This window comes from Mauremys mutica, chromosome 3 (assembly GCF_020497125.1).
Source record: "Mauremys mutica isolate MM-2020 ecotype Southern chromosome 3, ASM2049712v1, whole genome shotgun sequence".
In the NCBI taxonomy this organism is placed as follows: domain Eukaryota; kingdom Metazoa; phylum Chordata; order Testudines; family Geoemydidae; genus Mauremys; species Mauremys mutica.
The window spans coordinates 149,348,045-149,375,747 of NC_059074.1; the positions used below are offsets into that span (position 1 = coordinate 149,348,045).

A 27,703-nucleotide genomic window follows, 5' to 3' on the forward strand; every position below is an offset into this window, starting at 1 on the left:
CTAGGTAATACAGGACACTTCTACTGTTGCCTTTTTTTCTTACCTCATCCCCCTCTTCCAGTCATAAAAGATCAAGATGTTTCTGTCCCATTTAGATGTGAGGATGCTTCTAAACAAGAAAGTAAGTTTGCCTCTGTATCCCTTTGCCTCTATCGCTACACAAACTAAGCTCAACTGCATATGTTTTCCTTCATACAATAGTTGCTGTAATATTTAACTAAAATTTAGATTGAAGGGTGGTTAACTTTCTGGATAGATGATCTTGAAAATGATAGTGGGAAAGCACTATGTGAATGTTAAAAATGTGATCATAATTAGCATAATGGCAAGTAAGATTACAATTTGCCATGCCATATGGGAGAAGCAATATCTCCTTAGATTAGATTAAGGCAGATGGAACTATTAGACATGTTGAAAAATGTCCCATTAAACATTAAGATGTTTTTCCCCAGTAGCTTTCTTATTCCCAGTCTGTGCTAGTAATCTAGAGAGATTTTTGGTCCCTTTATTCTGGTATATTTGTCATATGCAATGTTCTTTTAGAAGCTATCAACAAAAATGCACAGAGAACTTGCTGTTTGGGTTACCAGTTTCTCCTTTAGTATAACAACCAATTGAGTAAAGCAAATTTGTTTTTCATTGTTTGTAGTTTTCTTATTTTTCCCAAGCCTATTTTTGAAGTTGCTTTCCATTCGCTGCTCAGGGTCTGTGTGATTTAGTTGTAGTCTTTCACTCTACTGAGCCTGTTAGCCAGGAGTTAAAAGGTTACTTTCTAAAGAATAAAAATTATAATTACCCACAAAAATACCAGTATTTTTAATTTCACACTTTTGTCACTATTTGTGCTTTACTTACTTTTAGCATTTCTCCTAGGTTTGACAATGGAAATAAGCTAGTCAATTCCGGTTTCAAGTTCTTGCACAATGTGGGAAGGTCTGGCCTGCAAGCAATTCTCTTTGGGTGCGAGTAGTACAGGAAAAAAAATTTTGTTAAAGCACTACTTGTAATAATTAATTTTTAAAAATTCTAAGTTTTATTAAAATTACTTTTTTTGAAACTTACATTTCAAGCAAATTTTATCAATGGTGCTTGAAGAAGAAATTATGTTTTCTGGGGCAATGTTTGGGAATCCAGCTAAATATAAATATTTAGTAGTAGTGTGGGTTACAAAGGGGTTTACCATATGTATATAAAGTCTTAAACTAAGCTGGAATTGAGAGGTGGGCTGATAAGGCTACTATAGGTGAATGTTTCACATTATACCCAAGTTAACTGTAGCCACATTTCAACTTGTGTGCTCATTCCTAGGAAGTTGGTTAGTTCAGTGGATAAAACTGTATATGCTACACTGCATAAATACTACCTTTTGTAAGAACCCTGTTTCCCCTCAGGTCTGAGCTTTAAAGAAGAATGTTTTGGTGTGAGTTCAGCTGTCTCTATTCTTCCCCCGCCCCCCAGTGTAGTTTTTCCCTTAGGTCTGCAGTATCAGTATCTGAGACAGAAAATTAGAAATTTGACCTACTTATGTAATATGCTAGCTCCCATCAGGAGAATATTAAGGAAGACATAAACCTTTCACATTTTATTAGCATTTAGTGTAACCATTGATGAAAGATCAAAACAATAAATCTGTCAAGACAAGGAAAAGGTGTTTTTAAAAATAAAAGTTCTTACCTTGTGCACTTGTCAGCTTGGATTCTGGAGCAGCCCTCTGACAAAAAGTCACATTGTGACACCAAGTAGTGTTTTTTCTCCCTTTGCCAGAATTAATGATCTGGTTGTAAAAGTATTTATATTCTAAAGTGTATCCAAAGGACAAGGATTATGATAGAAAAGAATGAGATGTCTAAGAGTGACTAGCTGGGGTGAGGCCTTAAAGGTTTTGAAGAGCCAGACGTGAGAAAGGTGTAGAAAAGATGTTGGGCTCTGGCCTGCTGAATGGTTTTTTATGTATCTTAATTTTGTCTTTTATTGGTTAGAATTCATGTCTGGATTAATGGCTGACATTATTGCAGTAAAGCTTTTTCAACTCAGGTTGGCATCCTTACCCCATTTATACTTGTGCCTGTGTCCATGAAAGTACAGTATTAAATAGCATTAAAGGATTTTATTACTCTTCTGCTATATGACTCTAAGAAGACTGAATATGTAAATCATAACAGCTGGATTTTAAAGCATTTTCAGACAATTTTTAGAGATTTTTCTGGAAAGGTCAGTGGAACTCCTTGAGTGCACTCTGCTAATTCTTAATTGTGCTTGAAAAAGAGAGTGCAGTAGAAACAGATCAGTTGCAGTAACGATACAATCAATCCGCAGAATTTATCCAGAAAGCTGATGGGTCTGTAACTGCCTTACTTCACTTCTCATGGGAGGTTCATGGAAACCAAGGATTTTCATGTGCACGTCACTTGTAATTTTGTCTTGGTGCTAACATATCAGAACTTTATTTTGCATGTCAGATGGTACTTTTATGGGCCAGAGTTTCAGTTTTAGGAGCGTGCTGTATGCTTCTCCTTGTTTGGGGCTCAGTCCTACGAGGGGCTGAGCACTCTAGCACTGATCTTTAAATTTAGGCATGTGCTTAAGTGTTTTGCTAGATCAGTGCCAAAGTGCTCAGCCCCTTGCAGGATTGAGCCCATGTTGCCTGGGATGACAACCTGTTGGGAGCTGCTAGCACAGACAGTATGGAAATGCCAGTCAAATGAATGTCTCCTTGGCTTTGGCTGTGGCTGAAACTTCCTTTTTATGATCACGTTTTATCATCCCTTACGTGTCTAGTAAGGACAAAAAGCTCTGGTCTACCATTAATTAGATATTCTATTGCTCTGCAGTAGTAAAGTGTCTGAGCTAACAATATAAAAAAGGTTAGTGACGGATTTTTTTATTATAAAAACAACTTTGAGAGGTTTTTGTTGTTGTTCCAATTGACCTTTTGAGGTGCTCTTTAAGGTGCTCTTTAGTGTTTGACTGTTGGAGGGCACTGTGTTAGCAATCCAACCTTCCTAGAGCCTTCTCACCAGAAGGAATAGGATGCTAGAACAGCCCCAGAGCTGCATTATAAATCTCCCAGCCCCGGCAATTATAGTGCCCATTAGAGACACTTTTTTACCCTGCTCAGTTCTCGGCTGTACTAATAGAACAGCACATCAAGCAAGGCTGTAAATAAAAGTTATTACCTAATAGGTGGGCGCTGAAGTGGAACGGACGGGAGCTGAGGCATGGAGGCCTTATTACTGCTCATCAGCAATTATAAACAGGATAAAGTGTCTGGGACTTGCACTGATGCAGTGAGGGCTAATAGAGGCTGGAAGATGACACTGTACCATGATCGAATGATGTATGTTGATGGGTTTTTACTGCCTCATCTTGCTGCCTATTTCTGAGATGAGTTGTATTATCTGTTCCATACTCCCGTATCTATCTGAATAGACAGATCAGCTTCCTCTCCTGCCAGAAGTTGGTCTGACGATTGCTGCACATATACTTTTGAATTAGTTTCGGAAGCTGGTATCTAAGAGCATTTTTATGATTATTGTACATTAAGATCCTAATTGTAAGTACTGTAATAGGCATGTAAACAGCTTTAAGGGCCTATTGCTGCAATTTTAGGATGTCATGTCAGCATCACTATAAGCATATTCTTGCTTAATTTTGACCTACAAGTAAACTGATTTCAGAACCTACATTTTGTGGGCTGACCATTTCATCTGAATCCTCTTCTAGACTAAACGATGCACTGACTGGACCTGATCCCTAACCAGTGTAGTTGAAGTCCCAGAGAGATGAGTTGTATCTTAACCTATATTGTACTAGTACAGAAAATGATTCCCAACAATGGTGCTAACGTGCAAACAGCAGATGCCACTGCATGAGAGCTTGTGTACACAAACGTTTAGTTCATGGTAAGCTGGGGTTTAAATCTGCCCTTCACATGCCTGCCAGGTGCTAATTGGCCATGTGGTAACGGTTGCCACATGCTAAAAGTTCCCAGGTGCTCTTTGATTTACTCCCATTTCAAAGTGGGAAAGATCAAAATGCACTAGGGAACTTTTAGTGACTAGCAGGCTACTGAGGGGTACGTTTACACCCCAGCTCACTGCAAACTAAGTATTCGTGTAGACAAGCCCTGAGTTATGGAAACAAAACCGTGGCTTTTACTGGAAAGCTTTTAAAGAGCATGTAAACTCCTGATACTTAACAATATCCAGAAAAAAGCCTTTTTTTCTGATCTTCGATCATTCACCTCCATTGAAATCTCATAGATCTTTATGCCTGGTGATCTCTTCAGAAAAGCCACAGAGGAAATATAATGCTGTTGAAATTAGCCTTCAAACTAGAGGATCCTAAAAAGACAGTTGCCAGCAGCCTGATACTTCATGTACTAGTCGCTCACACTGTTTGTTCATGGGCTATGAAAAACAACATTTAGAAATGAAAATGCATGGTAGCAAGTTAGAATATTCTGGCATTCCTCTCTTCCCTACCCAGTAATGCACACACTGGAGGTGTTTCTAGAACACGTACAGATGATCTCCACTCCTGAAACAGCTCCTCTTTCTTATCAAGCCATCAGAGCTACCCATTAAGGACGCTAGAGAGAGAGAAATGGATCAGCATGCTAGGCAGTGGTCTCAGCACACCAGAAGCCTAACCATTGTCAAGTTTTTTGTAAGCATTATGGCAAAGAGGAGTTGCGATGAGAGAGTTGACTGATGATAATGAGGTGGCTTTGTGGCTGTTTGTAGGGAGCACTTCCTAAGTGTGAGGGGCATAATGGGAGAAAGCATGAAGATGCTTGTTTGAAAATTTAACCAGTGGTGATGGAGGCTGGCATCATGAGTTGACATTTTGGCACTGATTGAGAGAGAAGTAGGGAGATAGGCCATGAAGGACCTTGAGAGTGAAGACAACCAGCTTATGTTTGATGACATGGAGAAGAGGGAGCTGGTGGAGCACTAGGATAGGACAGTGATACTCAGACTGAGGGTCGTGAGCTGCAAGTGGCTCTTCAATGTGTCTTCTGGAGCTCATTGCAGCACATGATGTTAAACACTGTGATCTACCATTAAACACTGTGATTTAATCATTAACCAATCTAAGTTATTAACCAGTCAGGATGCTTTTACTATGTTATTAAGCAGTTGTAGTTGATAAAATAATACTTTCAGTCATTCTGCTGTGAGAATTATATATAGAATTATATATAGAAACTAAATATTTCGTATTATACTGTTTAAATATGAATATACAATATTATAGTAAATGAAACAATGAATTCACTCTCCTGTGGCTCTTTTGGATAATGTTGATGGCTAATTTGACTCCTGAACCACTGAGTCTGAGTATCACTGGGCTAAGAGAATGGCCTTTGCAGCACCAATCTAAATAGACGTGAGCCGGGCAACATTGCTTTTGTCAAGGCCAGAGAAAAGGATTGTTCAGTGATTGAGACATGTTGCTGGTTTTCCCCCTTCTAGATCATTTATTAAAGGTAAGACTAATGTATACGGCACCTCACTAAACATCTTGCCTCAACTCTACATTGCCATTTCCCATTACGCTTTTTATGGTCCTTTTGGCCTTCTTCAATCCATGTGACGGGGTCCTATCCAAGTCAGCGTGAATGAAGTTTGTAAGATTTTGAGACTATCAAATTTTTCACTTATAATTCAGATACTGTGACATCATCTTTGTGAGAAACTATATTGTGATTAAAAAAATCATTCCTCAGATCCATTGAGAAAGAGGAGTGGACACTACCCAATAAACTTGAATGTTATGGTTAAAATCGGAGAATTTAAACTTACAGCACTTTGCTATGGGGGATTTCATATTGAGATTAATTGTCTGAACAGTCAATGCCTCCATGGGTTCAGTTAACTAGCCTTCCACTACAGCTGTGTAATTATTTTTAAAGAATATACATATATACTGGTATAAAAGCTTATTTGGCCTTATGCTCCCCACAGTTCTGAATTCTCTGTTTCATTACCAGTATCCACCCACAGACTTTCAGAACGCTATTCCCAAATAGCAGCAGAACTACAGCTCAGAATTTTAAATAAACCACATCTCCATTTATTCAAGGGACAGGGGAATTAGAGTTACATGTCATGCATTTCCCACCTATACCCCTTTCCCAAAACTTATTAAAAGTATATATTAGTACAAGATAGGGGTAGCTGAGGGCTTGCTTTTACTTCAGATTGGGCTAATTTGTCTTGGCTGCCTTAGCAGGGCAAAATAAAGAATGTAGCAAAGAATCCTTGAGTCGTTAACGTGAACACAGCCAATATCCGATTGAAAAAATCCGTCAGGGACTTTGCTACTGTCGGCCTGAAGGGGCTGAGTTGATTTCACCACAGAGTGCTGCAGTTATTAAGCAGCAGCTTGATTATCTGTCCAGATCTGAAATAACTCTTACCAGTGGGCTTAAAAAAATATAGAGAAATATAGCTCTTTATCATTTTCATTGAGATATTTTAGTGTGCTAGAGTTTATTTTTTACCAGTTCAATATTAAGTTACAATCTTAGAACCATTAGAAAAGGTGACACTTATCTCTCGCTTCTTCTAGTACTGTGTTTAAATTTAAAGTGTATACAATGTAGAAGGTAATTGCTGTACTTCTAACATGGGGACAGTGTCCCAAAGGTTTTATCTGACTCCTGGTTAAAGCCTCAGAATCTAAGTTTAATAATTCCAGACAGCAGCAGAGACCTTCAAGTAACAACTTCTTACTATTTTCCATTTAGGAATTAATTTTCAGTGACACCCTTTAAAATACACAGATGTAATCTTGGAATCTTCTGTAAATCTGTTGAATGGAAGTACAAGGTTTATTAATTCCGTGAATGGAAGGGATTGGAAGTAGCAGATATTGTGTTGAGCCTTAATGATAGAGATCTCTCTAACTACATGCTTCATATACAGGATATTCTCTTCATGTAATTTGATTGCAGAAATTTGAGAAGTGTATAATTCTCAAGGTTTACTCTGCTGCTCTCTGTATGCTTTACACTCTGATCTAAAAATTATCCCATTTTTGAAAAAGATACACAAAAAAGCATCTACAATGTAAATCTCCCCGTTTACCCCCAATCCTCCTCCCACAAACTAGCATATCAAATGTAATCTGAAGGGAGCAACTAAAGACTGAATTTAAGGCTTGTCTGCACTGGCACTTTACAGCGCTGCAACTTTCTTGCTCAGGGATGTGAAAAAACACACCCCTGAGTGCAGAAAGTTTCAGCGCTGTAAAGCCCAGTGTAGACAGTGCACCAGCGCTGGTAGCTACGCCCCTTGTGGAGGTGGTTTTTTTGGAGCGCTAGCTCTCTCCCAGTGCTCTGACGCGACTACACAAGCCCTAAGACCCTGCAACACTTAATAAAGAACCAGGAGTGAATCAAGTCAAAACAAGATCCATATGTGTATTCCCTGAACTTCAGTTTTCTTGTTCTACTTCTCCTCTAGCACAACTGGGCACTTCATCATAAATCAGTGTTGATGCTTCCCAAATATAGTATAAATTTTTCAGCAAAAAGCTTGATTTTTGTTTTACTGCAGATACCTGTAAGTGTAAGCTATCTACATACCACCGCAAAGTCTGCTTCTTTTCCTAAGGATAGTGCCCCAAAACAACAAAGTGATCCAGAGAGAATGTGATTTTAAGATAATGCTGATTGGAAATTAAAGTAGTTGGAAACCAAATCAGCAATTTAATTTCAGAATCTACTTTGAAATGCGTTAAGCAGAATATTTATCAAAATAGAAGAGTTTATACATTTTTATTCTTGACATTAATGACACAGCAACTCATGAAGTGACAGTCTCTCATTGCAAGATTACTATCATTGGGAACATGTCACCTGTTCTATAGGTATTCACAAACCCTAGTTTGAAGAGACAATGCAGAAAGTGTTTTGCTTGGTAGCAATCAGGATAGCTTTTCACAGCTCCTCTTTTGCTGCATCTGGGGTTTAGCCTTGGAAATCCTTTGTTCTAGTAGGGGTGGGGTGAGGAAGCAACACACAATATGTAACAAGTAGCATCTACCCAGAACCTTTGTTTGGATTATTATTAGTCTGAAAAATCAGCTTCTTGAATACTGTCCACCTTCTGATTGATATGGATGTGGATGGGTTACACACAGAACCCAGTATCTTGAAGCAGGAAGGAGCTGCCTGTTTATATAAACTTGAGAGCACTCGCTGAATTATAATGTTACAGCTTGCTTACCCATTCTTTCCAGTTAGTACAACATGTGAGTACTTCAATAAATATGGGATTTTTCCCAGTGACTTCAAGGGAAGCAGTTAAGCCACTGCTGACTCTTCAAAGGTTCCCACATTGTATGTACAATGTTGGTCAGTGATTTGTGTACTACACAAGCTGAATAACATTGAGTCCTATTTATATATAGAATTGTTGACTGGAACTGATGTTGAGAGATCTTCTAGTCCAGTCCTCTGCCCTCAAGGCAGGACTAAGTATTATCTAGACCAGGGGTGGGCAAATTTTGTGGCCCGAGGGCCACATCTGGGTATGGAAATTGTATGGTGGGCCATGAATGCTCATGAAATTGGGGGTTGGGGTGTGGGAGGGGGTGAGGGCTCGGGTGGGGTTGAGGATGAGGGGTTGGGGATGCAGCAGGCCCTCCAGGGTGCAGAGGGGTTCGGAGGGCAGTAGGGGGATCAGGGCTGGGTCAGGGGTGCAGGCTCCGGACGGTACTTACCTCAGACAGCTCCCAGAAGTGGCGGCATGTCCCCCTTCTGGCTCCTACGCAGAGGTGTGGCCATGCGGCTCTGTGCGCTGCCCTGTCTGCTAGTGCCGCCCCTGCAGCTCCCACTGGCCATGGTTCCCAGCCAATGGGAGCGCGGGAGTGGTGCTTGGAGCAGGGGCAGTGTACAGAGCCCCCTGGCTACCCCTACACACGGCACATGCAGAGCGGGGCAAGCCCCCAACCCCGCTCCCTGGTGGGAACTTGAGGGATAGATTAAAAAATCTGCAGAGCTGTAGTTTGCCCACCCCCAATCTAGACCATCCCTGGCAGGTGTTTGTCTAACCTGCTCTTAAAAACCTCCAGTGATGGAGATTCCACAACCTCCATAGGCAGTTTATTCCCATGCTTAACTATCCTGAAAAGAAGGTTTTTTTTCTAATGTCCAACCTAAACTGTCCTTGCTGCAGTTTAAGCCCATTGCTTCTTGTCCCATTCTCAGAGGTTAACAACCATATGCATATGTAAACATACTTAGGTCTTACAGGGATTGGTTCTCTTTAAATACTACAGATGGATGGGATTAGGGCCGGCTTTAGGCCGATTCCCCTGATTCCCTGGAATCGGGCCCCGCGCCTTAGGTGCCTTTAAAAAATTTTTACATACCTGGTGGCGGTCCGGGTCTTTGGAGGCACTTTGGCGGTGGAGGGTCCTTCACTTGCTCCGGGTCTTCGGTGACATTTTGGCGGCGGGGGGTCCAGAGCAAGTGAAGGACCCCCCACCGCCGAAGACTTGGACCGCCGCCGGGTATTCAGATCGGGCCCCACAGTTCCTAAAGCCAGCCTTGGATGGGATGTACGCTATATATATGATTGCATTCAATTGCTTTTCAGAACTCTCCACCATTCTCCTTGTATGACCTCATATCCTCCCCACTCCTTACTTGGTCACTTTTCTCGAGTCTCTGCTCTGCCTCTTCTCCAGCCTCTCTACTTTTGTTTACGCTTGACCTATCCTACCTATTTTGAATGCTTTCCATGACACAGGTAATTCCCATTCCTTAAACCTCACCAGCGCCCCTCTTTTTAGCTGAACTTTCTATAAACTGTTTTGTGACCTAGTGCGTTGTGGAATTTTTATTTTTTAGAAGGGTTTCAATGTTTTTGAGTGTGAAAGCACTAATTTTTATGAATGGAAAAGAGAACCTCCTCCAGGTTATTTTATCATTTTTTCATTGGCATTTATAAAACATTTCTGGGAAGCTAATAGTTCAGGTTTACTGTGAAGAAAGTTGTCTGCTAGCCACTGAGGAGATGTCACTCTCTGCATTGCTGATAAGCTGAATGTAAGGATCATATGGCATTCAATTTCCCAGCTGTAACAACTTCCTTTAACCTCCCTGGATTACCATGGAATTTCTACACTGGATATATTGCCCAGAACGATCAAGGGTCCTCACAAACCCAGCATGGTACCTGCCAATCACTTGTTGTTACTATAGGTGCATGGGTTTGCAGCTGGCAGCTGTTTTTAGACAAGCACCTCAGCTGCTCACACCTGTAACAGACAACAGACAGCTGGTGCTAGACTGAATGTTGGAGAAGGCTCTCCATCTTCCTCCACATTCATAAACTGAGCAGCTATTTTGGGCTCTAGAGGTTTGCAGTCTACTTTCTGTCAGGTGAATTGGGAAATGAGCCAGACTAATTCGGACTATTCTTGCTTATAAACAAGGTCAAGCTTTTCTTCAGCTAGCAACAGTTCAGGTGGCCATTGCCTTATAACACATTTAACCTAACTGAAATACCTCTTTTAATCCATCAAAAGAGCTCTGTAACGCAGGTTCGTGACTACATTTGAACATGCACATTAACTGAATTAACTGGGTGTGTAAGTAACAATATGTAAGAAATTAACAGTTCCAGATAAAGACAGGCATGACACCAATGGAAGTACATGGTGGATTGGGGGAGAATGCCTCCTACCACCAAACAAACACTAATGTAGGAGCACTCTGTAAGATGTCACAATTGTTCAGTGACAGTAGGAAGCAAACCAATTTGACAAGATTTATTAACATTTAAAGGGATACCATGAAGTTAAAAAAAAAAATTTCCACAAAGTTTTACTAATCATACCTTAGATTAATATTTCAAGAGTTTTAAATATCTAGTTTATTTTTCACCTGTGCTGTTTACTACTTTCATTTCATTCATCTTGGATAGTGGAGTTAGATTGGTCTGTTTCATTTCATTAGAGTGATGGTAGCAACCTAATTAAATTACATTCTACTACAATATGCTTCCTTTGTCACACAGTGGATGAGGATGGGGCAAAGCAAACTGCTGAAAGTTAGGAGGAAGGAAGGAATCTGCAGTTTCCACTCCCCTCCCCTCCCCCGTTTGGGTTTGTCTTTTTTCCATTTCTCTACAAATTGTCATCCTTTTATGATTACCTTGAGAAGCTTACAATCTAAATTTAAAAGATAATGTCCTTATCTTCCTATTTGCCTACAAAGCACGATGGAAACTAGTGATCCTATATACATAAATTGTTTGTATATATTTAAAAAAAATATTAAGGTTTCAAAATTAAGTATTTAGAATTAAAAAGATTCAAGGTCATGCACATAACCTTAATTCTGCCCCATGTGCACATGAATGCATTACTTTTGAATTTAATCATTACATATTCTCAAACATACCGTACTATTTTCACTGTTTGCGTAGCATTTTTATATTGTATTTTCATTCATGTATACATATACTATTTTCATTGTCATCATAGTCTAGTATGCCATTGATTTAGACTTTGTATAAAAAATGTCTTTTTCTGTAGGTATCTTAATTTAGTCAGCAGCCAACTACTACACATTTTCCTCCCAGCCAGCTGTACAACCTTCTTTTCTTCTAACATAAAGAACCTAAAGGATGTTATCAAGGCTCATTTACTTAAGGTTGTTGGAAAAAGTGTGTTTGAAAAACAGGACACAAAAATGCAGATTGAGATGCATTTATAATTAAAATGACACATGCAGCTGTAACTGTGCTATATTCTGACGAGAGCTTAACCATGCATCTTTGGCTTGGTCTATACTAGGAATTTACTTCAGTATCACTTGTCTCTCTCAGAGGTGTGAAAAATACACACCCCTAAGAGATGTAGCTATACTGCTCTGACCCCCAGTGTACACCAGCACTAGGTCAACTGAATTTTTCCATCACCCTAGCCACCAAAAAGATGCATTACCTATGCTGACGGTAGGTACCTCCTCTTGGTGTAAGTTGTGTCTACACTGAAGCACTACAGTGGCACAGCTCTGCCACTGTAGCATTTTAAGTGTAGACAAGTCCTTAAAGTCACTGAAATAGGTATTTGGGTTTTTTTGTGGGGTTTCTTAGGTTTAAAAAAAAAATTCAAGTGGAATTGTTTGGTTAGATTGTTTGTAGCTTGTCCTGGAACCCACCTGAGAAGAGGCAATTCTTGATTTAGTCTTAAGTGAAGCACAGGATCTGGTCCAGGAGGTGAATATAGCTGAACTCCATGGTAATGGCGAACACAATGTAATTAAGTTTATCATCTTTGTAGGGGGGAAAAGTGTCAAGGAAACCCATCACAGTAGCACTTAACTTCAAAAAGGAGACCTACTGAAAAATGAGGAAGCTAGTTAAATGGAAATTAAAAGGAACAGTTACAAGGGTGAAATGCCTGCAAGCTGAATGGAGACTATTTAAAACTATATTTATACCCCAAATCATAATAAAAAAAAAAGTAAGATGACAAAAAAATGCTTCCATGGCTAAACAACTGAGTAAAAGAGGAGGTTAGAGGCAAAAAGACACTGTAGAAAAATTGGAAATCAGATCCTAGTGAGGAAAATAGAAAGGAGCATAAGCTATGGCAAGTCAAGTGTAAAAGTATAACAAGGCAGGCCCAGAAAGAATTTGAAGAGCAACTAGCTAAGGACACAGAAACTGACAGCCAAAAAAAAAAAGGGGGTACATCAGAAGCAGGAAGCCTGCCAAACAGTCAGTGGGGCCACTGGATGATCAAGGTGCTTAAGAAGTTCAAGGAAGACAAGGCTGTTGGAAAGAAGCTAAATGAATTATTTGCATCAGTCTCCCCTGCAGAGAATGTGGGAGAAATTTCTACACCTGAACCATTCTTTTAGGTGACAGATCTGAGGAAATGTCCCAACCGAGGGTCAATAGAGGAGGTTTTGGAATAAATTAAACAGTAATAAATCATCAGGACCAGATAATATTCACCCAAGAGTTCTGAAGGAACTCAAATATGAAATTGCAGAACTACTAACTGTCCTGTTAACCTAACACTTAAATCACGCTCTGTAGCAGATGGTTGGAAGGTAGCTAATGTAACTGCTGTTTTTAAACAAGGCTCCAGAGGCAATCCTAGCAATTACAGGCCAGTAAGTCCAACTTCAGTACCAGGCAAATTGGTTGAAACCACTATAAAGAACAAAATTATCAGACACATAGATGAACACTATGTTGAGTCAACACAGCTTTTGTAAAGGGAAATCATGCCTCATCAATCTCTAGAACTCTTTGAGGGAGCCAACAAGCATGTGGATAGGGTGATTCAGTTGATATTGTATACTTGGACTTTTAGACAGCCTTTTTGACAAGGTCTCTCACCAAAGGCTCTTAAGCAAAGTACGCAGTTAGGAAAGGTCCTCTCATGGATCAATACCTGGTGAAAAGATCTAATAAATTGTCAGTTTTCATATTGGAAGAAGATAAATAGTGGGTCCCCCAATGATCTGCATTGAGACCAGTGCTGTTCAACATAATCATATATGATCTGGAAAATGGGGTGAACAGTGAGGTGGCAAAACTTACAGACGATACAAAATTACTCAAGATAGTTAAGTCCAAAGCTGACACTGAAAAGTGACTCTCAAAACTGGGAGACTGGGTGACAAAATGGCAAATGAAATTCAGTGTTTCTAAGTGCAAAGTAATTTACATTGGGAAACATAATCCCAACTATACATACAAAATGATGGAGTCTAAATTAGCTGTTACCACTCAATAAAGAGATTTTGGTGTCGTCATGGATATTTCTCTGAAAACATCCGCTCAATGTGCAGAAGCAGTCAAAAAAGCTAATAATGTTAGGAACCATTAGGAAAGGTATCGATAATAAGACAATAAATATCATAATGACACTATGTAAATCCATGGTATGCCCACATCTTGAATACTGTGTGCAGTTCTTGTTGCCCTATCTCAAAAAAGATATATTAGAATTGGAAATGGTGCAGAGAAGGGCAACAAAAATGATTAGGAGTATGGAACAGCTTCCATATGAAGAGAGATTAAAAAGACTGCAGTTGTTTGTTTGGTAAAGAGATGACTAGGGGATATGATGGAGGTCTATAAAATCATTAATAGCGTGTAGAAAGTGAATAAGGAAGTGTTACTTACCTCTTCACATAACACAAGAACCAGGGGGTCACCCAATACAATTAATAGGCAGCATGTTTAAAACAAAGGGAAGTACTTCTTCACATAGTCAACCTGTGGAACTCATTGCCAGGGGATGTTGCGAAGGCCAAAGTATAAATGAGTTCAAAAAAAGAATTAGATACATTCATGGAGGATAGGTCCATCAATGGTTATTAGCATGTAACCCCATACTCCAGGTATTCCTAAACCACCAACTGTCAGAAGTATCTGGCACTGGCCCCTGTCAAAGACCCGATACTGGACTACATGGACCATTCATCTGACCAAGTATGGCCATTCTTATACTATGAGAACACCTTGTCCCAATCACTGTATAAGGTGTGGAGAGAGAGAGATTCCCTCCTGCAAAGTTTGAGAGGTGTAGCTTTTACAGAATAGGTAGTGAATGAAAGAGCTCTGATAAATTTTTCGCTGTGCTGCAGTTAGCCATTCACACACACAGTGCAGCCTTCTGTAGTTTCACTCTTTCTGAACTTAGTGAGAAAAGTCCTTTTCAAAATGTACTGTGCATGCACTGCACAGTGTGATTTTCATCAAGTAATCCCTTGGTCAAATCAAACCAATTTTCACAATTAAACTCAGTCTCTACTACTTGTCAATGAAAACGATTTCCCTTTTGAAATTTCGGGTTTTTTACATCACCATTTTTTATAATGGAGGAAATTTTCCCCCTTACTCTAACTAGATTAATTTTGAGCAAACTTAGTTAAACAAAGCCACTCACATTCATAAAGAGTGAAGCCTAGAAATTTCAGCCCAAAAGATGAGTTTCACAAAGCTTATACACAATAACAATTGGGGTGGTTTGAATGAAAACTTGAGTAAGTTAAAATATAGCAGTTCCTGTCACTCCAGCTATAATAAATAAGGTTTCATTTTCAGGTCAGTTTTGACCCAGTTCCCTCAAGAGCTTCTACATTTGAAAAAAACTTTCTGCCTGAAATTTTGCATATGTGATCTCCAGACAGATTTTTGTGTGGGGGTGGTAGGAAAGGGTCAGAATTTCAAGTGGATTGGTCCAGCTGTTTGAATGGTGTGTCAACAGACAAGTATTTTACTTTTGGAAAGTCTTCTAACAATTGTTTCATTGTGTATTTCAAACAGCATGGTATAAGAATTCCAAACTTGTTGCATTCATTAGGACTCAGAACAAATGCAGGTTGAACTGTTTTGTAGTTAATGTGAAAGTTATTTGTTGTTTCTGGGTGCTATCCCAAATCTCCAGAATGATAATTTTCAGGAGGAGTTCTCTATTTTATTCACTCCACAGAAGCAGAAGAGGATGCGTAACAGAGCTTTTGAGTTCTGCAGGGATTCCTGGAGAGTCTGAAAACACTAAGTTGTACAGGGACTCTCTCTATAAGTTTTACTGCATCAAGTTTTTTTTAAATCTTTCCCCCCCAAAAAACCCTATTCAAGTTCTCAAAGTTCTAGAATGAAAAGGTTTATAAACAGATATTAATGTGAATAATAATGCTAGAACACTGTAGTAACATCAGAAAACAAATACTTAACAGGATGGGAAATTGGACTGTTGTATTAACGTAGATGGAATATACGGGCCAAAAGTGTCAAAGATGTTAACACGCCCGTCACTGTCCAACATTAAACAGTGTTAAACAAGATTTGAGGTTTGGTATACAGAGACCTCAGCCTACTTAGTACCATGACAAACACACCATTAATAGGTTTCAGAGTAGCAGCCGGGTTAGTCTGTATCCTCAAAAAGAACAGGAGTCCTTGTGGCACCAGATCTGGGCTATACCCCACGAAAGCTTATGCTCAAATAAATTTGTTAGTCTCTAAGGTGCCACAAGTCCTCCTGTTCTTTTTACACCATTAAAATTTTACTTTAACCATTTATTAAAGATAAAAGAAGGAAAAACAGTTAAAGCATTTGAAATGTAAAGTATTAAATCAGGCTTTCATTTTAACAGGATCCCTTGTTCCCTTTTCCGTTAGCTGGAGAGAGGTGTTTTTCTTAAAGCTCTCCCCCTCATTTGACAGTCTCTTAGATGGTATGAAAGATTGTAGTAACTGTCCTTTTGGGGAAAAGAGAAGTTAGGTGAGATAGGCTTGGAGCTGTCACAGCTGGTGCTGTTAAACTTTGATCTCACTCACGCACACAATGCAGCTTCCTTCTCTGGTGTTGACTGTCACTTGCAGACTCTGCTGGAAAAACATACACACAGCACATGGTCTTACCAGCCACTCCAACAACTGACAAACTTATACCAGCATTGGGCTGTTGAGCGCATAGCTTCCAGCTGCCTCTCTGGTCACAGGCTCACAGCAGTGTTGCAAAATACACAGTTTTGGTTGCCTAAACCTGACTCTTATTAAACAGGAGTTAAAAAATGCGAGGAATAGGAAAGAGAAGAAATACGGTAGGGAAGGAAAGACGCACACAAAGAGGATGATAGATGTGTGTGTCAATCACAAGCCAGATGGTATTCAGGATTTAGCCAGAGCCACTGGAGGTGGTGATGTCATCTTGGGCAGACTCTAGTCAGGGCACCTCTTAGGATGAGGATGACAAAAGCATTAGTGAATCCCGGGGTCCCAGGAAGAGGTAGGTAGGCTGGCAGCCATGATGGTAAAACTTGCTCCTCTCCCCCTCTCTTCAGTCAGCAGTTATCCACCTTTGTTTCATCTCCACTAATGTCCCACAAAAAGTATTTTCTTTTTAAGAATCCCAAAAGGGACTGATGGGTGCAACATTATTTTGTCCATGAATTAGGTCTAATTTTGATTCACCGGTTTTTGGTTCACTGTCTTCCAGTCCCGTGCTTTCCTTGTTTACCAGGCATAATCTTAACACACTCCTAGAGTTCTGTCAGGAGGCCTTTGTTTGTACTAATTCAGTCTTTGTCTCCCTTTTCCACCTTTTCTCATCAACATTTATGGTTATAGGTTATTGTAACACTTTATGAACTTTCACTCACTTTTCACAGTTGAGCTCACAATTAGGGTAAATTTGTAGGCCCAGTTATCACAGCAGGACTTCTCATTAAATGTTAGTAAGGAAATGTGTTGTGGCTAGGGGTTTATGAGCTACAGCCTAGAAAGACTGAAAGAAATTGCATAAAATAGGAGTTGTCAGGCTAATTTTATGTTATGGTAGGACTTTTGGCTGGGAAATTTAATATGGAAAGTGTTCAGATACCCCAGATAAAACCTACATCTCTGTCTAGAGTGCTACGTCAAAATACCAGAGAACAGTTATGATTAAGGAATCTGTGAAGACCCCAAAACAAGAACCAAAAATAGCTAATTTGGTAAAATTTTGGAAAAAAATCCCAGACTACGCGATTGTTAAACACTAAATTTGTTTGACATGGTGTGTGGTGTAGTACTCCTGCATCGGTTTACTTTTAAAAAGGCCCATCAGTCACGTGCAAATGAGCTGTTGGCGAGGGGGACAGAAGTGTAATAAATAAATAAAATTTGTTTCTAACTTTCTGTATCTCTACAGCCATTGTTCAATTTGTTGTTTGTGTCTAACAGAAAATGCCTTTTTTTGGGGTCAGAATTGTATGTTTGTGACAACCATCTGTTTTGCAAATACCTGGAAGGTCACCATTCAGCCTTTCTACTTTGAATAGGCAGTGAAGGCAAGCTAATATAAATGCTATGTAGATACAGTAAATTCAATCCAAATGAAAAGAAGAGTGCCCCATATTGGTTAAGTGACAATTCTAGATGGAGAGGTCACTTTGACTTGCCCTACCATAATAGAAGCAGCCCTGATGGGTTCTAAAAGCAATTCCATCTGCATCTCAACCAGGATGATGTGGATCCTGTAGGGAGAAAAATAGAAGAGGACCCACAGGACTCTAACGTGGACACCTGAACTCTATGGGGGAAACCCCTGAAAATATGTCACATAGAAATCCAGGGAAATAAAAAGTAAATTGGTTCCTTACTGAAATGGACAATACCAAGGAGTTGAACACCAAGATATCTGACCCGCTTTCAGAATGCATATTCTGGTTGTGTGGGGGCAACATCATCCACAATGTAATTACCAGAGTTTCAAAATAATTCATTGTCATCATAATACGTATGAGTAGGGGTTGGGGGAAGAGTTGGGGGAAATGGCTACAAATTTTGCTATGCTCCAGTCCCCTTGAACTGTTAAACTTTCATTGCTGCAGCAAACAAGCAAATACTATTTCAAACAGATGTGTTAACTTTAACTTCACTTGAAATATATGATATAGTTTATTTAAAGAAAAAGATTCTGGCAAATGCAATTGTAAAAATCAGGTAATTAGGCTGTTTACTCTTAGACATTGCTAATGTGTAGTTCAACATATCAGGAGAATGATAATCCCTTGCCTTAAAACAGACTAGCTAAAAAAACTGCCTATATTTCTCAAAGTCTCTGTTGTCTTTTTTTACCTGTGACTATGTGGGGTTCTTTGTGGACAGAGGTTTTAACAGCTGATGCTCCTTTTTAAATGGTCTGAGGAGAGATGGCCATGATGTGTGAGGGTTCATTAATTATTGCTCTTACTGATGTTTGCACAGGCAGTTGGGATCATAAATGTTGATCTATCAGAATGGGATGGGTTCAAAAAAAACCTGATTGAGTGCCTCAAAAGCTGCCATGAAGCTAGAGATTAGACAGATTCATTTCTTTCTTGAAAGCAAGCAGCAAGGGAAGGGATTTCCTTTCTCTCCTCTTACTTTTCCTTCTCTCCCCCCATCCTCTACATTTTCCAAGCACTCACCTCTCTGCTGGCCTCACAGTCCCCCGGCAACATCAAGAAAGAGCCACAGTGATTGTTAGTGAAGCCATGTGTGTGCAGGCTGCAAACTCTGCTGTGGTAGGAGAGTGACTGAGAGACTGGGATTCAGTTCTGACAGTCCAGGCACGATTTATTTGGAAACGATGAGGGGGAGAACATGAGTAATGAAGACAAGAACTATGACAGTCAGGAACTACTGTGAGTTTCTGTCAGAGACAAAACAGAATTTTTAAGAACATTGCTCTATTTGTTGTTCTACTCAACTCTCCAATTTAAAACTTGCTCTACTAAATTACCAATCCTCTCTCACTTTCAAATGAGTTTGACAGAGAAGCTACAATTAGAAGAATCTGCATCCTTAGAAGAGGTAGATTAGAAAAATCCAAATTTCCCATCTCTAAATGTGGAGTTCCAATTAGTGAAAATGGAGGACAGAGTGATGTGTTATTCTGTAGATGGCTCAATTATTTAATTTTTCCTTCCTTCACGAGAATAAGGCTTTGTATTCTTACACCTGCAATTAGGAAACAGAAAGCTCTCTTCTCCCTTTCTCCACCAGGCTGTGTTAGAAGTAGAAACAAACTGACCTCCGAAATGAACATGAAAACTTACTTTTTTTTTTTAAACATCCTTGTCTGTCGGTCACATGCCACCTTGTTTTGTAAGAACATATCAGCACCTGAAAGCATCTGCTTTGTTATAGCCCTTGTTGATTAATTGCTTGTAATTAGAATTTACTCTTGACTTCTGTGCCTTCATCAGTTTTATCCTGTTCCTGCAGCTCCTCTAGGATGCTGTTGAGCATACTTGTCTTGCATTTCACTATCCTGTCACTAAAACTATACATAAACTATTTCCATTCATTGCCCGCTCCCTATACTTTACCGCTGCAAGGTTTCAGACATGTTTTACTTTAATCTTTTGGAAGGCGGGGTGATCTGGGGGAATGAACACCAAGTTGAGTCACAGTTCTGAATGCTAATGTCAATTCTTCCACTGACTGTGTGGGCAAATCATTAGCTCCCTGCCTCACTTTCCTCATCCATAAAGTGGGGATAGTGCTTCCTTGCATTGCATTTTGTCATGAGGGTTAGTTAGTTTTTTGTACAGTATTTGAGCATGTAATACTGTAATATAATTTCTAAGTAATGAGATAACTGAGAAACGGGCTGCTGTCCTTTTAAAATTAGGCTAAGCAACCTCTCTGTATGCTGACAAAATACAGTAGTGTTTAAACCAAGCAAGCCAGGAAGATACGATCATCTAAAAGGCTTTATTTCTAAATCATCTCTCATTTCTATTATGAGACATCTTATCTATATATTTGATTAGTCATTTATTAATCAACAGGAAATGTGTAATTTAATATTTGGATGTAGTTAATTATACAGTTGCAAGCCTGACCCTGGGCAGCTGTTTATCTAATTTAGGGGGAGCCTCTCCACAGGATTTGGCTATATTAACTAAATTAGACATTGCTTGGCACATGGATTTGAATTTCTCATGAAGACTTCATAATAAACCAGTAGGCCACTGTTTGTTCCATTAACTTAATTTAAAATGCAAAATTGACTGTTGAGAAGAACCAGAATGGCTTATTTTTTTCAGAGCAAAGATGTGTGAAGTTAACCATTTGGGAACGGCAATGTCGAATGTTGCTCTGAGTGATGAGTAGGTGGCAGGCGGTATAGTTCCTGTTACCCCCAAATATTTAGCAGTGAAGAGGCGTACTATCGTAGACTTCATTATTAAACACAGCATGAACTAGGCTACTGTTCTGTGGAAAGGAGTACTCCTAGCAAGTCAGGTGTATGTTACCCTCAGAATCCAGTATGCCCAGCCTAATGTAGTTAGGTATAGTGAAGGCAGTGGAATTGATACAAGTCTGCTGCTCAGGAGTCTGGCTTAGTTAGGATTCTTGGAACCTGTTCAAAGAGCCTTTGTCATGGAACAACTTCTGCATTGCTGCATAAAGGTGGTTTGAAGTAAAATGGTGCCAGTGGATCCATAACTACGAAGATCCATCTACTCCTGAGAGTATTCTGTGCCCCAAAAAATTATTTTAAATATTTTAATATTTTAAAATTCTGCAAAATTCTGCAGATTTTATTTGTCAAATACATGTGGAGGCTCCAGCATGGCACTGGGGAGCACAGGCCACTGGCTGCACAGAGATGGGAGATCACTGTGCAGCTCTCCCCCTCCCCCCCCAATCCCACCGTCAGGGTGGTCCAGGTGCAGGGGGAGTGTGGGGCTCATCGGAGGGGTGGGATTTCTGAGTGTGGGGTGGTGAGGCTTGGTGGGAGAGTCTGCGTATGTCGGGGTCTGCATGCATGGGGATTGGGCAGATGGAGAATCAGCTTCCTGTAGAGGGATCCCTCCCCCTGCAGCTGAAAAGCAATGGGCGGGGGGAGTTTGCAGAGCTTCCTGCAGCTCTGAGATAAATCTGGGGGTGGGTCTGACCTGGTTCTGGATGCCGTGCAGGAGAAGAGGAAGTCTTGTCCTCCCCAGCCCAGCTGACACTAGCAGCTGAGCCTGGCGCAGGGTAGGTGCCACCAGCTGGGTCTTTCCCAGTCCCAACCCTGCCCCACAATGATTTACCTCTCTGCCAGCTGCCCTGGGCACCTAAAACGTACTGCTGGGAAGGGTCTCATGACTGCTCTTGTGGCTTCCCTTGGCTTCCCCATCAGAAAGTCATTTTTCTGCAGGAAAACAACAAAATCTGTGGGGAATAAAAATTCTGCGCATGCACAGTGGTGCAGAAGTCCCCCACGAGTAATCATCCATTTCTCCCTCTTCCCTGCTAGATTCTGTCATGGCCTCCTTCCTTGCGATATCTGAGTGCCCAGAGGCAGCACACTATATGCTAAGTGTTACTACAGTCCTATATTTATTTATTTATAACTTAAGCACCAGCCACCTGCACAAAACAGATTTAAAAGAAAGACTGATAGAGAAAAACAGATGCATTTAGAAATCCAGAAGGAATCGCTTTAGGTAAACGTATTTAAATGTAATAAGTCATTCATTTGTGAGCCTCACAGAAGTGAATCTTTTGGTGGGATATGAATGAGCAGTAGGTCGCCTGTATACTGGTATAAGAGGCAGGCACCTATGGATACTACACACACAGCAGCATTTGTGAACAAGAAAGTAGAGTAGTTTAAATTGCATGTGCTGGACAAGATGGGAAGTCATTGGTGCAAGTTAGAAGTGGGGTGAGATGGTCTAATTAGATGAGCTAACATTGGCTAATGCATTTTGCACGGATTGGCTGGGAAGAGGCGCAATATGGATATCAAGTAAACCAAAGAGGAGGTTACTAGTAATCAATATGGAAAAATAACAAGAGCGTGGATAACTGTTTAAGCTGTTGTGCTAATCCTGTGGAGTGGCTTTGTTACTTGTGTAATGATTTGCTTCCTTACCCCTTTACAGAGTGTTCTGGCAAAGCACAGGGCATTGAATTTGGTCCTAAAAATATTCTTGCTAATGAAAACTTTATTTTAGAAAATGGTTCAGCTCACACAAATTAAACACGTTTTCCATCATCATAGTAAACCCGTAAAGGCATTTTAAAATAAAGCTGCTTACAAGGCCAGGGTCCTGCCAGGAAGGCATGTTTATTCTGTATTGCTGAATGTATGTTTTTACAATTGGTGTCGCTACAGTAACATGGATTTTTCTCAGACCCCATCCTACACTAGGATATTGACCCATTTCGACGCTGGCTTTCAGCAGTGGATCTCCTTGAAATAGTACTGTAGACAGTTTGATTTGTACTGTAGATGGGACAAACCCACTTTCAGGAAATGATTGAGACTTGGTTCTGCTGCAACAGCACTATTGAATTAGGGTTCCCCCTCCCCCTTCCCCCCCTCCCCCCCCCCGTTATTGCAGGCCTGTAATGTTACAGCAGAGCTGTTCTTCAAAGTATTGTCCACTTAATGTACCTTTTTGGAAACAAAAGCCTTTTGTTCCTGTGCAGGCAGGGGCGGATTTATGTTTTTTGCCACCCCAAGCACGGCAGTCAGACGGCCTTTGGGGACGTAGATTCGGCGGCGTTTCTGCAGGTGATCTGCTGGTCCCACGCCTTCGGCGTACCAGCAGTCAAATTGCCACCAAGGCTGCGGGACTGGTGGACCTCCTGCAGGCATGCCGCTGAACGCCGCCTGACTGCTGCCCTCAGAACCACCAGCAGGCTGCCCAGGCACACGCTTGCTGCACTGGTGCCTGGACCCGCCCCTGTGCGCAGGGAAAGGTTAACTTCAGAGGAAGTGGATGTTGAATCAAGGGGGAATGTGGTTGCAGAAATGAAATGGAAGAAGATTTGATTTTTGTTTTCTATACTATTTTGTTTCTAGGCCTGGGGGGAAAAGGGTACCTCAGAATCTGACAATATTGGGAGACCGTGGTGTCTGGGAACGCCTGTTCTCTCTGAATCCTGGACTTCCAACAAGGATTTTCTCTTGCACTGTCTCACCTGAAAAAAAATGCTTACCTAACCTTTTTAGCCTGAAAGAAGTTGGTATTGTGAAGAGCATCCCACATGAAGATGGCAGGTTTGAGAGTGGGAGCCATCCATCTTGGACTTTTCTGTAGTGCCAATCACTGTGGTATGACAAAATGTTATGTGCAGACAATTAATTAGCTTCTCATTCTTACGATAGATACACTAACAATTGCAGCATCTGCTGATTTACATCCTCTAAGACCAGCGCATTTTATTTTCTTTCCCCCACACATTTTCTTAGAAGAGGAAGTTTACATAAGTAAGGTTATTAATGGAAGTAGTGTCGTGCCTGGTTTAAAGAGAGAATCCAGGAGTGCTTTGAATCTATAGCATCCATGGGTTTAGTTTATCTTGGTGATGTGTAATCATTTACATTTAGATTGTTATCCTTGTAGAGAAAGGGAGGCACAGTATGATGCTTTTGTATTCCGCCTTCAGTTTTCAGAGCTATAGCTAGCACACTGTGCCTTAAAGCCTCTGTTCTATCCAGCCAGGAAATAGGCTGAACTCACTTTCAGTTGTCATTCATCAGAAGCCTTGTTCTGTTGGTTTGTGTATAGGGGGAATAAAGTCATGTAGGAGAAACTAAATGAGTTGAAAAATGAAGCTTGCAATTGTTTAGGATGGTGTGCGCACTACATGTGTCTGTGCACAACTAAGCCGTGGCCGAGAGGAGTTATCCAGTTCATTTCATATTCAGTATTGTGAGCAAGGAGCGGTTCTTTTAGGGAACAAAGATAATTGCTCCCTTAGTTGGTGCCTGTTTTGACTGTTGAAGAATGTATATATGCAGTAGAGCAGGAAGGAACATACTGCTTGCAAGTGACCCCAGATGAGAATAATAGTCAGTTAATCTTTCTAGACCAGGACCTCAAAAAGGAGATTCTAACATTTCTCCCAAATGTTCTGAATATTACAGATTCACAGTCAGAGAGCGAGGCTTCTCCTGTGAAACGGCCACGGCTACTGGAGGACAGTAATGACAGGCCCGAGGAAACCAGTCGATCCAAACAGAAGAGCAGACGCAGGTGCTTCCAGTGCCAAACAAAACTGGAGCTAGTACAGCAGGAACTGGGATCATGTCGCTGTGGTAAGTACTGGTTGTCAATACTGTTAAAATTAAGCTTTCTAACAGAATGACATTAGGTACCGTTGTATGGATGGGAAAACGTAGCAGTCATATTCAGACCTTTTAAAGATAAATTTGAGAGAGAGGATCTAGCTTTCATTGGTGGCAAAAGTTACAGTTATTGCTGTCAGATAAATTTCCACTAATGCTCTGTCATTATGTAGAGCCTTCTACCAAAGGATCTCAAACCATTTAACACACATAAATGAATGTAGCTTCATAACTCCCTGTGAGGTGGATGAATGTTATCCCCACTTTACAGCTGAAGAAGTTTGAAGCACAGAGAAGGTCAGTTGACTTGCTGAAGATCACACACAAGTCTGCTGAAGAACCTGGAGCAGAAACACAGGTCTTCCTCTGTCCTGTATTGTAAATTACAAGACAGTCCTTTCTCCCTGTATAAGAATCCTATCTTTAGATGGGTCTGTAACGTTCCAAAAAGCACCCCTTTCCTTTGCGCTGAACGTTTCTATGCTTGATGTCAACCCAAAGGAGACTTTTTCGTAAGTTGAGGAAATTGTTCAGCTATTTGAGGTGGGTTTTGGGGCGGGGGGGGGGGGGGGATTATTGCCTATGCTGACCACCAACTTGTCTCATTCAGACTGCTCTAAAACTATTGGACTTTGGAACTTGTATTATTACATGTAAAAGGTTCTTTTGGAAAAGTGATTAATGTGGTAGACACCATAGGAGAAATTAATGTCTCATCCACACAAATACAATTGTATTTGTTGTAATCAATTTGCAATACACTCAGTAGACTTGGTTACAACAAACACGGTACTTTTATTTGAATAGTAATTTTTTTCATGACACAACCATGAATCAGCCAAGTTTGTGCTTCCTGCATACCACACAGCCTAATCCTGTTGATGTTCATACATTTGGTGAAGTCTGTCTACTTGTTTCATGATGCCTCAATACAGTAATTGAGTGCTCAGAGGACTTGCAAACACAATGATACCTGTGGCATGTGGACCAATGCACTCTGGGATGTCCTGCTACATAGAACTGAGAGGAAATATTGTCCAAACTGGTTATGCAGGCAGAGTTAGGGGGTCCTATCTTCAACATGAAATGTGTCCTGAAAATAAGTGCTACAAAGACAACCACGTACGGCCTAGAACTCTGGTAAGGATGAAACATGTTTAACTCCCTGGTATTGGGTATTAACCATAGATGTGTACAGAAACTACGTGGAGAATCAGACAAGCCACTAACTGCTTACAATCAAAAGTTGTGGTATAGAGGCTTTAATGGAAGCTGGTTGAAAACTCAGTTCTGGACATGCACAGTAAGGCATCTGGTGAGATTTTCAGCAAACTACAGCAGCCCTGCTCTCTGAGACATAGCTTGGTACACTTTCTCTTCCCAGCATGATGGATGCAGAAGCTGCAGCTCTTAGGCTGCGTTTGTCACAATTTGAATGAGGGCTTTCGTAAATGCCTGCCTGAAAAATCCTCCCTAACATCAAGGTTAAGAGAATTTTGCAAGTATAAAAATAAGTGGATTGTGTAATTCTAGTATCAACAATTTTTGCTGTATTCTGCAAATTCTAAACTTCTGTTTAAAAATAAGTTCTCATATGAAGATAAAGCCATCACATTGGCAATCAATATACTGTTGCCTATCATTGCTAGTTTAGTAGAAAAGTATTTCCACCCAAACAATAGCAACTGCAAATGTGAAAATGCACACCTCCCCCTCTCTGTATGTCTCAGTGGTAGAGATTTTATTGTCTAAGCCAGTGGTTCTTAACCAGTGGCAGTGTACCTCTAGGAGTATGCTGAGGTCTTCCAGGGGGTACATCAACTCATTTAGATCTTTGCCTAGTTTTGCTACAGGCTACATTAAAAAGTACTACCAAAGTCAGTACAAACTAAAATTTCATATGGACAATGACTTGTTTATATTGCTCTATATACTATACACTGAAATGTAAGTACAATATTTATATTCCAGTCGATTTATTTTATAATCATATGGTAAAAATGAGAAAGTAAGCAACTTTTCAGTACTAGTGTGCTATGACACTTTTGTATTTTGATTTCTGATTTTGTAAGGAAGTAGTTTTTAAGCGAGGTGAAACTTGAGGGTACGCAGGACAAATTAGACTGCTGAAAGGGGTACAGAAGTCTGGAAAGGTTGAGAGCCATGGTCTAAGCGTCTTTGCCCAGTCTGGTTAAACAAAAGTGGCAATTAAATGCCAAAATAATCACAAAAAATTGCAACATAAGTGACAATGAAGTTAAAAATTGTGGGTTTTTTTTTTAAAAGCTCCTTCCCTTAGTTAGTAGTAGCTTCATGTTATTAAAATTGAAAAGTATTTAAATCAAAGGCCTGGTCTACATACAGATTTTGTACCAGTATAACTATTTCAGATAGGGATGTAGTTTTTTACTGAAACAGTTACATTGGCACAACCCTGAGTGTAGACACAATTATATCAGTTTTATGGTGCTTTATGCAAAGATTATTCACTGTTCTGTATGGGAACAGCTATACTGGTATAATTACATCCACACTAGGGAGATCCTTTCAGGTTCTCATGAAGTAGTACCATAATACGTAGGCCCTACCAAATTTATGGCCATGAAGAAAGCATCATGGACCATGAAATCTGGTCTCCCCCCCAGTGAAATCTGGTCTTGTGTGCTTTTACCCTATATTATACAGATTTCATGGGGGAGACCAGTGTTTCTCAAATTGGAGGTCCTGACCCAAAAGGGAGTTGCAGGGGAGTCACAAGGTTATTTTAAGGGGGTCACGGTATTGCCACCCTTATTTCTGCAGTGCCTTCAGAACTGGGTAACGGGAGAGGGGCGGCTGTTAACCAGGCACCCAGCTCTGAAGGCAGCGCCCCGCCAGCAGCAGTGCAGAAGTAAGGGTAGCAATACCATATCATACCAATACCAGCTGCCCAGCTTTAATGGCAGCACTGTCGCCAGCAGCAGCGTAGAAGGGTAGCAGTACTGCAGTCTCACCTACAATAACCTTGTGACCCCGCACAACTCCCTTTTTGGGTCAGAATCCCTACAGTTACAACACTGTGAAATTTCAGATTTAAATAGCTGAAATCATGAAATTTATTATTTTA

The 27,703-nt window shown here is 40.4% G+C and overlaps 1 protein-coding gene across 2 annotated transcripts in view; it reads left to right on the forward strand.

The window, feature by feature from the left end:
• The window catches only part of ZFAND3 (zinc finger AN1-type containing 3), a 257,521-nt gene that overhangs the window by 200,537 nt on the left and 29,281 nt on the right, over positions 1 to 27,703 (forward strand). The window contains exons 6-7 of one of the 2 annotated variants that reach the window (XM_045009923.1): positions 62 to 121; positions 24,397 to 24,567. In XM_045009923.1, coding sequence (XP_044865858.1) covers positions 62 to 121; positions 24,397 to 24,567 — 231 coding nt within the window. The remainder of the gene's footprint in view (positions 1 to 61; positions 122 to 24,396; positions 24,568 to 27,703) is intronic. The other variant, XM_045009924.1, reaches the window with a different exon arrangement.